The 15,534-nt window shown below is 28.8% G+C and overlaps 1 protein-coding gene across 1 annotated transcript; it reads left to right on the top strand.

Annotated features, from left to right (window-relative positions):
- Nucleotides 1-4,534: 4,534 nt before the first annotated feature.
- Nucleotides 4,535-8,001, top strand: LOC114297819 (histone chaperone ASF1B). Its single transcript, XM_082892484.1, has 3 exons — nucleotides 4,535-4,954; nucleotides 7,212-7,327; nucleotides 7,512-8,001. Exons 1-3 carry the CDS (start codon nucleotides 4,846-4,848, stop codon nucleotides 7,869-7,871), a joined length of 585 nt encoding a protein of 194 aa, XP_082748610.1. The 5' UTR covers nucleotides 4,535-4,845; the 3' UTR covers nucleotides 7,872-8,001.
- Nucleotides 8,002-15,534: the final 7,533 nt, after the last annotated feature.

Below are 15,534 nucleotides of genomic sequence, written 5' to 3' on the forward strand. Positions count from 1 at the left end.
TTTGTAAGAAAAAAATTGTACTGATTATGATTTGGATGTGACATTTTATCTTATTGACTTATGTAACAAATTTTATCTTTTTATACTTTTTTATCCAAAAATCTAAAACCAAACGGAACTTTAATTTTTTTTTTCCGCTTCATATTTTAACTAACAAATAAAACGGTACCGTAGGCTATTTTGAGAAGATAGATTTTGACTCATTTTGAATCACATTTTTTACACATTTTTTCAAAAAAAAAAATAAAAGAAATAAAAATAAAAAATCAACATTTAGCCAATTTTCTAAAACAACTCTATAAAAGTCATTTCTCAAATGGCCTAATTCAGCAATGATTCATCCCACTAAAAATATCACCACTAATAGCACTAATGTATTAAAAAAGTAAAAAAAAAAAAAAAAAAAAATTCCAAGACCAAAACATCACATCATTAATGACAGGACCCACTGCCACCTAATTAGTGGGAGCACTAATTAGTGCTCCCAAGTATTTTTCTGGCCTAATTATTGTTTTCCTCTGTGAAATCCAATGCACCAAATTACTAGTTTTGACACAAATCATAGGAACTCAATAAATTTAGGGTTTTTTTTTTATTTTTTTATTTAGGGGGCAATTTGAGAATTTTGTAAAAAATTAGCTTTTTAGTTTTTTACCAAGTTCTCTCAAAAAAACCACAAAGAGCTAGGGGTGTGCATAATACCGCCGAAACCGCTGAAACCGCCAAAACCGCACCGAACCGCACCGCCAAGGCAAATTCGTTATTATTTGCCAATCGAACCGCCGGTTTTTGGTAAGAAAAATGGCAAATTCTAGTGACACTTTTATCAATCCGCCGGTTTCTATTTTTCTTCCAAACCGCACCAACCCGCACCGCTATTACATCATGTTTTATAAGATTTTAAAAATTCTTTTTTACTTAAGTTTTCTTGTTGTTCTATACCTTAGAATATATTATTACATTACTGCTCGAGGGGAATTTTATGTATTGTATATGATCATTGTAACTTCCACAGATGCTTATAATGAACTGATGGCATAATCGTTGATATTATCATGTTGTTGCTACACTTGCTGCATCAGAAGAAAACTTCGCAAGATGCTTAACATCACGATATTTCTCGTCTTTTTTTTACTCTTTGATTTAAGTTTTGTAATTTGAATTATATTTTTTATAAACCGCTAATCCACCCGAACCGCCAAGGCAAATCCGCCACTATTTGCCAACCGAACCGCCGGTTTTTGATAAGGAAAATGGCAAATTCTAATGACACTTTTATCAATCCGCCACCCGCCATACGATTTTTATTTTTCTCTCAAACCGCACCGACCCGCACCGCGCACACCCCTACAAAGAGCCATCCAAAAAGTCAATTTTTTAGCCAAAAATGCCATCAAAAAAGCCAAAAAGTCAACTTTTTACTAACTTTTCAAAACACCCCTTATTATTTATTTATTTTTAATGTTTTCTTATTTAATATTTTTAAAAACATAAAATTTTTTCCACAAGCTAATTTAAAAACCTGTTTTCCATTTTTTTTTTAATTTATCCATTTTATCTTATGTTTGTTTTTGAAAACTAATTTTCAAGTGAATTAAAATATTTTATTTTCTATTTTTTAGGTTAGTTTAGACAATCTCCAATATTTCATTTTTTTATATCAAATTTAAATTTGATAAAAAAGTACTTAAAAATCATACCAATAATTTCATTAAATGCTCATAAAATCAAGAGAGTTATTTTTATATCAAATAAATAACTTATCAAATCCTTTATCAAATTTAAATTTGATAAAATTTTTAAAAAAGCGACACATTTTATTTTGAACTGAAATTTTTTCATTACACATTGAAGATAAAAAAATTTCATTAAATTTGATGAAAAGAGAAATTTAAAATAAGATTTTTTTTAATAAAAATTTTGATAAAATTTAATGAAAAAAATGCTTTTACAATTACATATATTAGGCCTCGTTTGGAAAATTAGTTATTTTAGTCAATTTTTTGACTTTTTAGTTATTTTAAATTAACTAAAAAAGTTTTGTTTGGGAAGTTTATTAATTTTTTTTGCAATTAATTTAATAATTTTGAAAAAAAATAATTATAATTTAAATATAACATTTTATTTTATTAATTATTTTAACTTATTTTATCTTTTAATTATCTATTTTAGTCCAACATCCTTCCCAAACACCCCAATACTTAGGCCTCATTTGGAAACAAGTTTTTTTTAGTAATTTTTTGATTTTTGGATTAAAATATGATATTAAAAAATTAGTATGTTCAAGATGAATTTTTAATCTTAAAAAGTTAAAAACTTAAATAATTATTTTTAGTCTATGTTTGACATTAGCTTTTTTTAGTTGACTTTTTGTGTTGGAATTTTTTTAACCTGACTTTTTTAGTCCCGGTTGGTTTAACTTTTTTATCTTTTTGTTTAAAAAGTTAAATAATTAGTTTTAGTCTTTGTTTGACATTAGCTTTTTTAGTTGGTTTTTTTGTGTTGAAATTTTTTTAACCTGACGGTTGGTTTGACTTTTTTGACTTTTGTGAGAAAAAAGTGTAATGATTATGATTTAGATGTGACATTTTATCTTATTGGCTTATATAACCAATTTTGTCTTTTGTATTTTTTTTAGCTAATAATCTAAAACCAAACGAAGTTTAAAATATTTTTTTTTTTACACTTCATATTTTAATTAACAAATAAAACGGTACTATAGGCTATTTTAGGAAAATAACTTTTGACTCATTTTGGGATACCTTTGGTTTGAGTTTGAGAGATGAATTTTAGAGATAAAAAGTACGAAAAGTTATTTGGTTTGATTTTTTTTAAAAGATGTTTTGGAAAATTATTTTGAGAGAGAGTTTTGGAAAAAGTGATTGATTTGATGTGTATGAGAGAGAGATTTGTTTGGAAAACTTATAAACCAAACAAATTTTGGGAAATTTTTTTTAGAAAAATTTGTTTAGTTTGATTACTTTTGGAAACTTATTTGTAGAGAATTTTTCTCAAAAATTTTTGGGAAACACAAACCAAACAAGGCCATTATCTTTCACATTTTTTTCAAAAGAAAAAAAAAATTAAAAAATCAATTTTTAACCATTTTTTCAAAATAACTCTATAAAAGTTATCAAAAATGTTTCATGCCCCCTTTTCCCCCACCCCCTTTGACCCTCTCTCTCTCTCATTGGTTACATTTTCTTTTTCTTTTTTTTTTTTTTCCTGTTCCTCTAATCACCACCCGCCACATGTCCGTGGAGGATTGTGGGGGTGGTGATTAGAGGACGTAACTCAAAAGTCATTTCTCAAATGGCCTAATTATTGTTTTCCGCTGTGAAATCCAATGCACCAAATTACTAGTTTTGACACAAAACATAGGAACTCAATAAATTTAGGGTTTTATTTATTTATTTATTATGTTTTCTCATTTTATATTTTTAAAAACATAAAAATCGTTCCACAAGCTAATTCAAAAACCTGTTTTCCATTTTTTTTTAATTATAAATTTATCCATTTTATCTTATGTTTGCTTTTGAAAACTAATTTTCAAGTGAATTAAAATATTTTATTTTCTATTTTTTAGGTTAGTTTAGACCATCTCCAATATATCATTTTTTTATATATCAAATTTAAATTTGACAAAAAAAAAAGTACTTAAAAATCATCACCAATAATTTCATTAAATGTTCATAAAATCAAGAGAGTTATTTTTATATCAAATAAATAACTCATCAAATCTTTTATCAAATTTAAATTTGATACAAATTTTAAAAAAAGAAACATTTTATTTTGAACTGAAATTTTTTCATTAAACATTGAAGACAAAAAAATTTCATTAAATTTGTTGAAAAGGGAAATTTAAAATAAGAATTTTTTTAATAAAATTTTTGATAACATTTAATGAAAAAAATGCTCTTACAATTTCATATATTAGGCTTCGTTTGGAAAATTAGTTATTTTAGTCAATTTTTTGATTTTTTAGTTATTTTGACTTAACTAAAAAAGTTTTGTTTGGGAAATTTATTAATTTTTTTTTGCAATCAATTTAATTATTGTGAAAAAAAAATTATAATTAAAATATAACATTTTATTTTATTAATTATTTTAACTTATTTTATCTTTTAATTAACTATTTTAGTCTAACATCCTTCCCAAGCACCCCTATACTCTCACCAAGGATCCTCTAGAGTGAAATTTTCCTAAAGTTTTCTAGAGTGCTACATTGTGTGGTTGAGATTTACTAGCAAGTCACATCAGAAAAATTGATATGACTTGCCAGTAAATCTCAACCACACAATGTAGCACTTTAGGAAACTTTAGAAAAAAATCACTTTAGAGGATCCTTGCTCCTATACTCTGGCCTCATTTGGAAACAAGTGTTTTTTTGTGATTTTTTGATTTTTGGATTAAAATATAATATAAAAAAATTAGTATATTTAGAATGAATTTTTAATTTTTTACAAAAAAAAATTATGTGTAAAAAAAAAAAAAAAACTTTAACTTTCTAATTTTTACACTATAAGCACTTACCAAATGAGACTTTAGCTCTGGGTGGTTTCACCGTGAAGAAGTGTAAAAAACTCCCGCCAAATCGCGTTATCCCTCGGTTCACTCCACCGTAACCACCGGCTATTGCCCGTAAACCGTATATATACATAGATTTTTCTTTTTTAATCAGCATATATACATACACTTGGATGTATATATATACCTTTGGTGTCGGCTGTGTTTGTATTTGCCTCCAATTCTCTGCTTTCGTTTCAAATTCGTTTGCGACTTTGATGAAGGTTCTAGAATCTAGGGCTTCGATTGACTCTTGTATTGGTCATCTCATCGGAGAAGATGAGCGCAGTCAACATCACTAACGTCACCGTATTAGACAACCCAGCTCCGTTCCTAAACCCTTTCCAATTCGAAATCTCTTACGAGTGCTTAACCCCCCTCAAAGACGGTACATATATATATATATATATATATATATACTTGTATCAATCTCTTTCATGTCTATTTTTGATTCAATTGTGTTTGATAATCATTTTGATTTTAAAATTTTTGTTGGGTTTTTACTATTTCAATATGATTTGAGGTTAATCTAGGGTTTATAGAATAAGAGGCTTTAAGACTGTGTTTGGTTGAGGATTTGAAGAGAAAAATGAAAAGGGAAAGAGAGATGGATAGAAAAGTAGAAAAAAATGATAGGATTTGAATTCCAAATTATATTTGGTTGAGTTTGGAAATGGAGAAAGAAAATAGTGTAAGTAAATTCTAAAAGACAAAAGGTGGGATTGTATTTCTCTCACTTTATTTTTTTTCTTATGTTTTCGTTATAACCAAACAAAAAATGGGATTTTATTTCCTTTTCTCTTTCCATTTCTCTCATCAAATCCTCCACCTAAACACAACTTAAGTGATAGCTCTTTGGATTGTTTTATGAACTGTGATACATTTTGTCATTGATTCATGCAAGTATTGAATTGTTGGGGCAATAAATGGTTTCAAATTGTTAGGGTTCTGGTTGCCTGAATGTATGGCCTGCTTATATGGAATTTGTGTGACATTTTTTTTTTCTGTTTTGTTTGTATAATATTGGGGGGAATTGTGTTGGGTGCATGTGAATGTATAAAAAAGGTAGATGTAAAATAGTTTTTAATGATTAAAATAAAAGATTTGTTACTTGAACTTTTATGTCTGAATTTTCATAAACATCTACAAACTCTAGTATAGTTTTTTTTTTTTTTTAAATTCATTTTATAGTTGAGGTTGTGTTTTGCTTCCAAGTCTTGATGAAAAGAACTTTTCATTGTGGTTTCTCATGAAGCTCATCCCTCTTTTGATGATCAAAATTAATCTGAAGTCAAAACTTAAACCTTGTTTCATTTACTGTATTTAGATTAGTAAAATCTCCTTATGGTTTGTTTTCCTTAGAAGACAGATTACAAATTGACTTGAGTTTTACATGAGGTATGCCTTGTGTTGTGGGTCATAATATTTTATTTAGGTGGTGCTTGATATTTGGGTTGGGGAAGTTTGAGCATATCAGAATTCTTTCACTTTTCTGTGATGCAGTAAGGTTGGTCTGTTTTTTGGTCCTGGGATTTTGACTGAGATAAAAACCAGCTGTAATTTGGTGTTTTTGGTATACCTTTGTTACACTTGTATTCCAGGTTCCACACACGCATATATCATATGAGTTTCTATGAATTTAAGAGCTTTTCAAGTACAATCTTTAAGGACTGCAGACTTAACCCATAGAAAAATATGAACATCTTTTGAGTTGAAAACAGAAATCTTTTTTGAGAAATTTTAAGTAATTTGTATAGGTCGCTATAGTTACATTGACTTTTGTACCTTACACTGTCAAGAAGTGTACTTTTGAACCACATTACCCAACTAGGTAGTCCAAACATGTTGTGAACTCTTTACTAGTGATCTTCAATCTAATGTCACTACCTTTGAAGGATTTTTTTCGCTTGATGTTTAGGTTTGTAGTAATCTCATCTTCAATGGATTCAGGTTAAGTGTAACCAGTAACAACCATTCATCCATGATTTGTTTTCCAATTTTAACTAAATTAACTGCCTACTCATCACAGTCATTTCATACGTATAAAGGGAAATGCCAGATGCTCAGATGTGGGGTTCTATTTTCCTTGGGTACATAATTTCTTATTTGCTTGCCAAATATTGCAGTACACTGCTGGAAGCTTGTCAATGCTTATTTTTCAGACACAATTGACTAAACATGTATAGCTTTATGTTTGCATTCTTGCTTTTAGAATGTTTAATTATGTGGGATTTTTTTCTTGGTATATTGATGAAATTACCAAGTTGCCTGGCTGTGGTATTTCTGTGCCAAGTGGAGCACTTGCTCATACAACTGTTTCTTTATGTTTCCCTTGGTATATTTGTATTCTCTGGTTTTTGAAAGTGAAATGTATCGAAGTGAAGTAACCAAAGTGCATTTGAGTAGAAAATTTGATATCTCTCTCTCTCAAATGTTGATTTCGTTTAAAATGAATGGTTATGATTGGGCTGTATGTGGTTGTTTATTATGATTTTATTGCCTCAATATTGTCTTGGTTGAATTTATTATTGGTTACCCACTTTTATACTTGTCATGTCTTAAACATTTTTTTATCTCTTCCTTCTTTCCTCTTTTTTTTTTTTTGTTTTTTTGTTGGTGGTAATTTATTATTATACTTTTTACAGATTTGGAATGGAAGCTTGTATATGTGGGATCTGCCGAGGATGAGACTTATGACCAACTTCTAGAAAGTGTGCTTGTTGGACCTGTTAATGTTGGCAACTATCGTTTTGTCTTTGAGGTAAATCTTTATGATGCCCCATATGAGTCCTTGTATTAAATGTATTCTCTTACATTTTATTGTATTGTTTTGGTAAACCCATAAAAGGTCCTACCTTAAATTTGGATATATATATATATATATATTTCTATTGGCTTTGATATTAAACCAATGCTGATGCATTTGCTTGGTGGACTACTTGCAGGCAGACCCTCCAGACCCATCAAAAATCCGTGAAGAGGATATTATTGGCGTCACAGTATTGCTGTTGACATGTTCTTATATGGGCCAGGAATTTGTTCGAGTAGGATACTATGTGAACAATGATTATAATGATGAACAACTAAGGGAGGAGCCTCCCCAAAAGGTGTTGGTGGATAGGGTTCAAAGGAATATTTTGGCTGACAAACCTAGAGTTACAAAGTTCCCCATCAATTTTCAACCCGAGAACAACAAGCATGGTGAACAGCCCCCTCCTTCACCTGACCATGCTACTGGAATGAATGAGAACGGTGAAGAGCCATCTACCTTATCCAATCATCCTTCTGATGTGCGGTATCTGTAAATCTCAGGGTTAAAGTCATTGCGCAAACACCTAAATAACATCTTTTAATGAAATTTTGGCATGGTGATGTTTTGGGCGAATCTTTTGGACGGGTTTTAGAAATTATCAATGGAAATGTAGTTAATATTAATTATGAGGTGTTCATTGAAATGTGTTGTACCATGTACTTGAGTCACCAAGATGTCCTGCTACACATGTTCGCGTGCCTCAATCCTCTAATTGTATTTAGAGGCTTCAACTGGTTTCAACTCTGTAACTTACATTTGGTTGTTAGATTGTTGAGGACAAAATGTGATTTCTAAGACCCAGCAGGGGCACTGGAGAGTCTCTCTCGAGGCTATTTCTGCCTTCCCATGCTGTCTTTTCAGTGAGTTCCAAAAACACTTCTACAGTGTAGATTTAGTTTTTTTTATGCCTAGGAAGAAGGGTTTGAGAGTTTTCACCTTTGTTTTTTTTCATAGATGTTTGAATTTTCAACATTCACAATGGTCCTCCTTTTGCTTACTCATCCATTACTATTGCGAACGTTTTTCTTTTTCAACTCTAGCTTTTGCGGTGATTGAAGTTCAAGAAGGCTGCGGTGGCAACGATGTAGTTGGGCAGAGGCGGTAGGGACAACGGCTATGACTTCAGTGGATTTCGGTTTTATTTTGGTTCAAATTTTGTTTTCCCAAATCACATATGTGAGAGAATTGGTGATTTTTTTAGAATTGTAACTAATTTTTTGACGTCTGTTGTTGTTTGTAGTCTGTAGAATTTTTTGTTTGGCCTTTTGCAATCTTATTTTTATTTATTTTGTTTTTTCCTTCTTGTTTTGTATGATGTTTATTTTTATTTTAATATAAATGTGTCATAATTTTTTCTTTTTTTTTTATTATAAAAAATTGTGATTTCTCTAATAGCCTTCAGTGTTGCTGTTATTTAACTCTTTTCTTTTTCCAATGTGAATTATATTTTAGATTCCTTTCATTGACGTCACTTTGTTTGATTTGAAAGAAATAAATGATAAAAAGTGAATTGAAGTTATTTATTTATTTATTTATTTTGGATATAAATTTGATTAGGATGAAATTTGGAAGAATTAAAAATTCTAATTATAATGAATTATTTTTATAAAAATTTAAATTTTATTTTGTTTGTATGTATTTTTTATTTATTTATAAGAAATTAGAAGCTTATCTGTCATATTAACATGAATCGTACAAGAACATTAAAATTTTCTTGCAACTTCTATTATTTTCATGTTAAACATAATTAAAAAGTATAATATTTGTAAATTTTTTATAATTTTTTTTACTAAATATAAAAAATACAAAAAAATGTGTATTTATTAATTTTTTTAAATATATATATATTTTTTACAGATGTTTTATTTTTTAGGTACATCTAAGTTAGATGCATTTAAAAAGTTAAAAAAAAAAATGTTTAAAATATTAAAAAAATTCACTAAAAATAAAAAATTTAATTTTCAAAAAATTAAAACCAAACAAGATGATTATTTTTCCATTTCCCTCACTTTTCCCTTATTTTCATTTCAACTAAACTTAGGCATGATTTATCTTCACATTGTGCTTGCTAGGAGGTTTGAGTATCATATATATGAAATAAAAAAATTATACATGGTAACGTTTGAGTAAAAATAAAAACATGTTTAATAATGTTTCAAAGAAAATATGAACTGTTTTTAAAATTTATAGAATTAAAGTGAACAAAAAAATCATTTTTTTTTGGGAAAGTAAAAACAAAAAAAAAGTATAAAAAAAAAAAGAAAAGGAAAACATGGCAAGTACACTATACAAGGGGTATACCTTAGACAATGGTTTTATTTGGAAAGTTAATTATTTTAGTTGATTATTTAAGTTTTTAATTATTTTAGTAGGTTAAAATTTTTGTATTTGAGATAATGGTTGAATTTTTTTCGTAATTAAATATAATATTTGTGAGAGAGAAAGTAAAGTAATTGTAAGTTTGATAGACGTTTTATCTTATTAACTATTTTATCTTTTTGTGAATTAAAAAAAAAAAAGAAATCCAAATTAGACACCCCATCGTGAATTTAAAAAAAGAAGTCCAAATTAGACTTCCCAACTACCTCCAATATGTTCAGGATGAGGGCCATTTTGGGGATGAGAGCCATCCAAGAGCCATGCATAAAAAAAAAGACCTTGAAAATAAGGGGTCAAAGTGAGATTCACCGTAAAATGTAGGGTATTTTATATACTTAGCTTTGGACTTGAAGTAACTTTACCAAATGTCTCCAGCTGTGATTTGGGAGAAGACCGATCAATTAACTGATCACCATTCTTTGTTTTGAAACATGTACACATTCTTTTCTAGACAGTAGGTGTGTTTGGTAATAATTTCGTTTTTAAATTTTAATTTATATTTATAAAATTTTAAAAAATTGTCTGATATTTTTTTTTTGTTTATAAATGGTTATCTCAGTTTATAAATTTGAGAAAAAAATGAGTTTATATTGGTTTTTAAACAGAAATTTAAAAATTTGACTAACAAATTTTTTTTTCAAGTAATTGTTTTTTCAATTAATTTTTTTATTCAAATATTTTTTTTTCGAATTAAATTTTTTTTTTCAATTATAATGTGCATGATCCCATTGTCATAAATAATAAAAAATAAATACAAATATTTAGGCCTGAATAAACATATTTTTTAGTTTATATTTTTAAAATTTTTCAAACATTTTATTCAAACCAAACGCATTTGTAGTTTATGTTTTTCTAAAAATAAACAAAAACCAGTTTATAAATTTTTTGTAAATATAAACCGAAAACGTAAATGTTACCAAACACTACCTATAAAATGGACAAATTATCTTAAACCCCGTTCAAATTATCGGCTATTTATACTTTATCCCTTTAATATTTTAAACTTAATAATTACTTCTCTCAAACTATTTAAATTTGAACATTAAGTCTTTCTGTTAGTCATTTATTAAATATTAAGATAAAAAATAATCAAATGCTATGCACCTAATGATTATATTAAATTTTATGACTAAATTATTTTATTTTATCTTTTGTAAAAATTTAATGTAATCATTATCTACAAAATACTTGACAATTTTTCATCCAAATATCTAACAAATGACTAATAAAACGATTAATATTTAAATTCAAATAGTCTGAGGGGAGTAATTGTTAAGTTTGAAACATTAAGAGAGTAAAGTGTAAATAACTGATAATTTGAGGGGGTTTAATATAATTTGTCCATATAAAATTACTCTTTATTGGTAATTTGTTTCAAATGCAATGAGTTGTAAATGTATTCAAGTACCCCTTTTGGTATACTATAATATAATAAATAATGAAATGTGGGTTAATTAAAATAGTGATCAACATGGAGTATACAACAAATTTCAAATCCTATATTATCACTTATTTCACCAGTAAGAGAATATTTTTTTTCATGGAATGGATGGATCATCATATGCTTTTTTTCAGATTCAACTCATTCAATTACAATATGATTTCCAAACTTTCACAATGGTCCAACCTATATTTTTCAGCATATATACTGACCTATGATTACTTGTTCATTAGTTATTGTTTGGATGCTAGAGCTTCAGGTGCATTACCTATCGTGTTCATTAGTCAAAGTCAGTACTCTCTTCATCCAAAAATGCTATGAAGCTATCTTTATTAACTCATAATTTTTCTTATATGTATTTGTGTGGGAAAAATTAAATTTATATACTGTGTGGCTTATGAGTAAAATAAATTTGAATAATTGATTATTTTTTCTGGATAAATTTTGAGCGTGTTTGATTGGACGGACTGGATAAGAAGAGATTAGAATCCATCGGACTTGAATACTGAGATTATGAATCCTTCGGACTATTTGGTTGGTTTGGATGTGTATCCCGTGTTTGTTTTTTCATGAGATTAGATGTCTGAAAATGACTATTTTTAGTAAATTCAATATTTGGTTGGACGGACTAGATATGATAGATGAACAAAAGACTATTTTGCAATTTTTCAATTGTTTACTAAGTAATAGTAATATTAAACATATCTTTAATATTTTAATTATTTTTAGCAAGATTAAATAAAATTTTATTTTATTTTATTTTTTACAAAATTAAATAAATTTATTTTTTAAAATTAAATAAATAAAATATCAATACAAATATATTTTATTTTTTTAATTAAAATTTTAAATAAATTTATTTTTAAAAATAATAATAATTAAACAATGAAATTAAATAAAACATCTATTAAAATTTAAATAATGAAATTAAATAAAATATAAACAAAATTTTAAAATAAAATATCTATAAAAAATTATTTTAAAAAATTAAATAAATAAAACATCAATAAAAAGTTAAACAAAATTATTTTATTTTTACATTGAGGCATTTAAATTTTATTAAATTTTACTAAATATAATACATAATTAAATAGTAGAGGCTTAAAATGGTCATTTGACATTCTAATCTCAATAGTAAATAGTCCAATAAAAATTGTCCCATACCGCCCCTAGGATAGTATAATTCCCCATAAGGGGGATAAGGAGTCCGCCGGACTAAAAAAAAAAAAATGCCCAATAAAAAGCTTCTCCCAAATTATAATCCTAACAATGGATAGTCCCCCTTATCTCCCAATCAAACACACCCAAAAGACTCGATTTGTAGTGTTGTTGCACTTCATGAAGGACTCTGGACTTGCTTTTCTATCAAAAGGACCTCCACACTTCATCACTTTTTTTCTTTTATTTTTTTTTATTTTTAAGATGACGATTAAAAAAAAAAAAAGAAAAAAAAAAAGATAACGATTAGTATAATAGTAATTAGATCACAAAGAAAAGGCCAAATCTCTCCAAACTCAAACTTGATATCTCACTTACCTTACCTTAGCACTTGCCCAACTTTTTTGGTACTTGGAAACAAAATAATCCACTTTGAAATGACATATGAAAGGAATCATATAGTACATGTATATTAGAATTAAATTTTTTTTGTTTCAATTTTCAATTTTTAATCTTTATGTTTCTGTTTACAAATTATAAAATATAATCGATCATCAATTGGAGTTAGATGAGGACTTCAAATGCCAAACCCAATTCAACCTTTTTAAAAACATTCATACTGAGGTAAATTTGAATCCAAAGTCACTCTCAATTAGACAAGCTCTGCAGAGACTTGGAGAGGGAGAGATAATTGATTAGAGTATTAGGCCACGTTTGTTTGGCGATTAGGTGGGATGAGATTGTTAACGAGAGGATGATTAGTGAAGAAATTGTTAATGAGGGGATTAAGTAAAAGTATGTTTGTTTTCATGCTAGTATGGGAGATGGTTAGTGATGAGATTGTTAAATAATTTTTATAAAAAAAAAAAAATAAAATTATTTTTTATATTAAAAAATTAAAACAAATAGGTGCACTTGATAAAAAAAATAAAATTAAAAAACTAAAATTTTTATATAAAATAGACTTAATACCCTCACTATTTTTCTAATCTCATCCAAAACTCAACCAAGCTAATCCCCCTACTGAGTATGATTATTAAGCCCCTTGAACTATCAATCTACCCTCCTCTTTCACTACAAAACATGCTATGGGTGAGATCCACAATCATAATAATCCAATCCAACCACTTAAACCACGAAACAAACATGGCCGTAGTCCCTTTGAGAACTCTCCTATTTATAGAACTATATTATCATTGTAAATTAGTTGAATACTAGGTTTCCTATATACAAAACTAATATTAGGATTATAAATTAGTCAAATTAACTTGAATAGTAGGTTGTTTGACTTGACGCCCCTTTTTTCTCTTTTAAAATACCCAAGTAACAATTAGCTATAAAGGGGTGTTTTGTGGTCTGACTGCAGGCTTTTCCAACAACTTGTGCAGCATGTAAGGTTAATCTGGAAGTCTGCCTTTCAGATCTGCCTTATGTTCAAACAATAATCTTCATGGATTTACGGAGTAGGCCTTACTGTTAATTCTTTTTTGTAATGTGTCCACGTGACAGTGAATGAAAATGGGAAGTATGTCGAAATTAATAGGAAAACCAAAAAATAAAAAAATGAAATGTCAAAAACGGAGACACACCCAAATCATCTGTTGACCCTAAAAATGCCCAAACATGAAACATGTACAAGATCGAAAAATTGATCCACAAATTTGACGAAGACGAATTGGAAGAGGGGAGTTGGAGGCAACGTGGATCGCCGAAGGTGGAAACGAGTTTGGTGAGGCGGTTTCACAGCAGTGGCGCAGCGGTGAGGATACGAGCTGTGAGGGAAGCGGCATGAGATGAGAAATGGTGAAGCCCTAGCCCAGAATAACCCTAAAGAACATGGAGGGTATTTTTGTAATTTCACAATCAACTTTTAACCACATTCCCAAATGAGTTTTTGGCCAAAGAAGCTAGCTTCTGGCTTTTTCACAAGTAGAAAAAATGCAGCTTATAATCATGTTCCCAAATCACATCAAAGTTTGTTGAATAATTGGATTAACAGAAGTAAAAAAGGTCTATAGGTGAAAACATAATTTTGGTAAACGAGCTCAAAATTGCTTTAATCTCACCCTAATGTGCAAAACTCACTAATTTGCTATCATCCTAAGTTGCTGTTTGACAAAATTTCATTGTCTAGGCTTCTAAATGTATGTGATTTTTTTCATTTTTGGTTTTGCATATTTAAAATTTGGGTATAACTTTATTCAAATGTTTACATTTTTGATGCCATTTGTTTTGGCATGTTTATACTACTTTACATTATCCAACTTTGAATTGAACTTGAATTTTCTATCTTTGATATTTTTATTTTATTTTATTTTAAAAAAAGATAGGCACACACCATTTACATTTCCAAACACACACCCATAGTGTAAATGGGTGTAATTATAGCAAAGTTTTTGGGTGTCTTATTAGGAATATGATTATTTGATTATATGAAGGTTGTAACTCATCAAGTATCTAAGTCTTAATAATACTTATCCATTTTTGTGGATTCAAGACTTTCTTGAGGATTCAAGAATTTCTTTATAGGTTAGAATGATATCTAACTCTTTTGCTAGTAATGACCCACAACTCTGGTGGCCATTGGCACCAACAACCCACCTCGAATCACCAAATCAACCAGCAATACATTTCTCTTTCTCTCTCTCTCAGTCTCTCAATTGTTCTAGGAAGGGAATAGAAGAAAGAGAACTTCAACAGTAAGACTTGAACTTAGCCATTATACTTAGGCCTCGTTTGGGAACCCTCCTATTTAGCCAAAAAGCTAAAAAGTTACTAAATTAGCTAAAATGTCAACAACCCATACCAAAAAGTCAAAGATTCTCTTTTCTCTCTACTTTTTGCACATCTTTTCGTAAAAAGTCAAAAAGTCATCCCAAACATACTAGTTTTTTTTAGCTCATATTTTAGTCAAATAGCCAAAAAGTTACTAAATTAGCCTATTTCCAAACGAGGCTTTAGTAAGAGATTACAACAGTGATTATATCAACCTCGACCGACAAGGAGTGGGCGCGGGTCGGTTGCGGCCATGGAACCTCCAATCCGCCATCCGTCCGCCAGATTGGCGGATTGGAGAAAATCAATCCGCATCCGTCCGCCAATCCGGTGGATGTGGATTGAGCGGATTGGCGGTTTGGCGGATGGATGCGAATCGGTTTGGCGGTTTGAAATTTTATAA

This window comes from Camellia sinensis, chromosome 10, assembly GCF_055761805.1.
Source record: "Camellia sinensis isolate YWXY chromosome 10, ASM5576180v1, whole genome shotgun sequence".
Taxonomy (NCBI): domain Eukaryota; kingdom Viridiplantae; phylum Streptophyta; class Magnoliopsida; order Ericales; family Theaceae; genus Camellia; species Camellia sinensis.

What these genes read in the sequence shown, in the direction of transcription:
- LOC114297819 (XM_082892484.1), top strand. Translation starts at nt 4,846, where the DNA reads ATGAGCGCAGTCAACATCACTAACGTCACCGTATTAGACAACCCAGCT. An exon ending in CTTAACCCCCCTCAAAGACG is followed by an intron (nt 4,955 to 7,211) that starts GTACATATATAT and finishes TACTTTTTACAG; the next exon opens with ATTTGGAATGGAAGCTTGTA. An exon ending in ACTATCGTTTTGTCTTTGAG is followed by an intron (nt 7,328 to 7,511) that starts GTAAATCTTTAT and finishes GACTACTTGCAG; the next exon opens with GCAGACCCTCCAGACCCATC.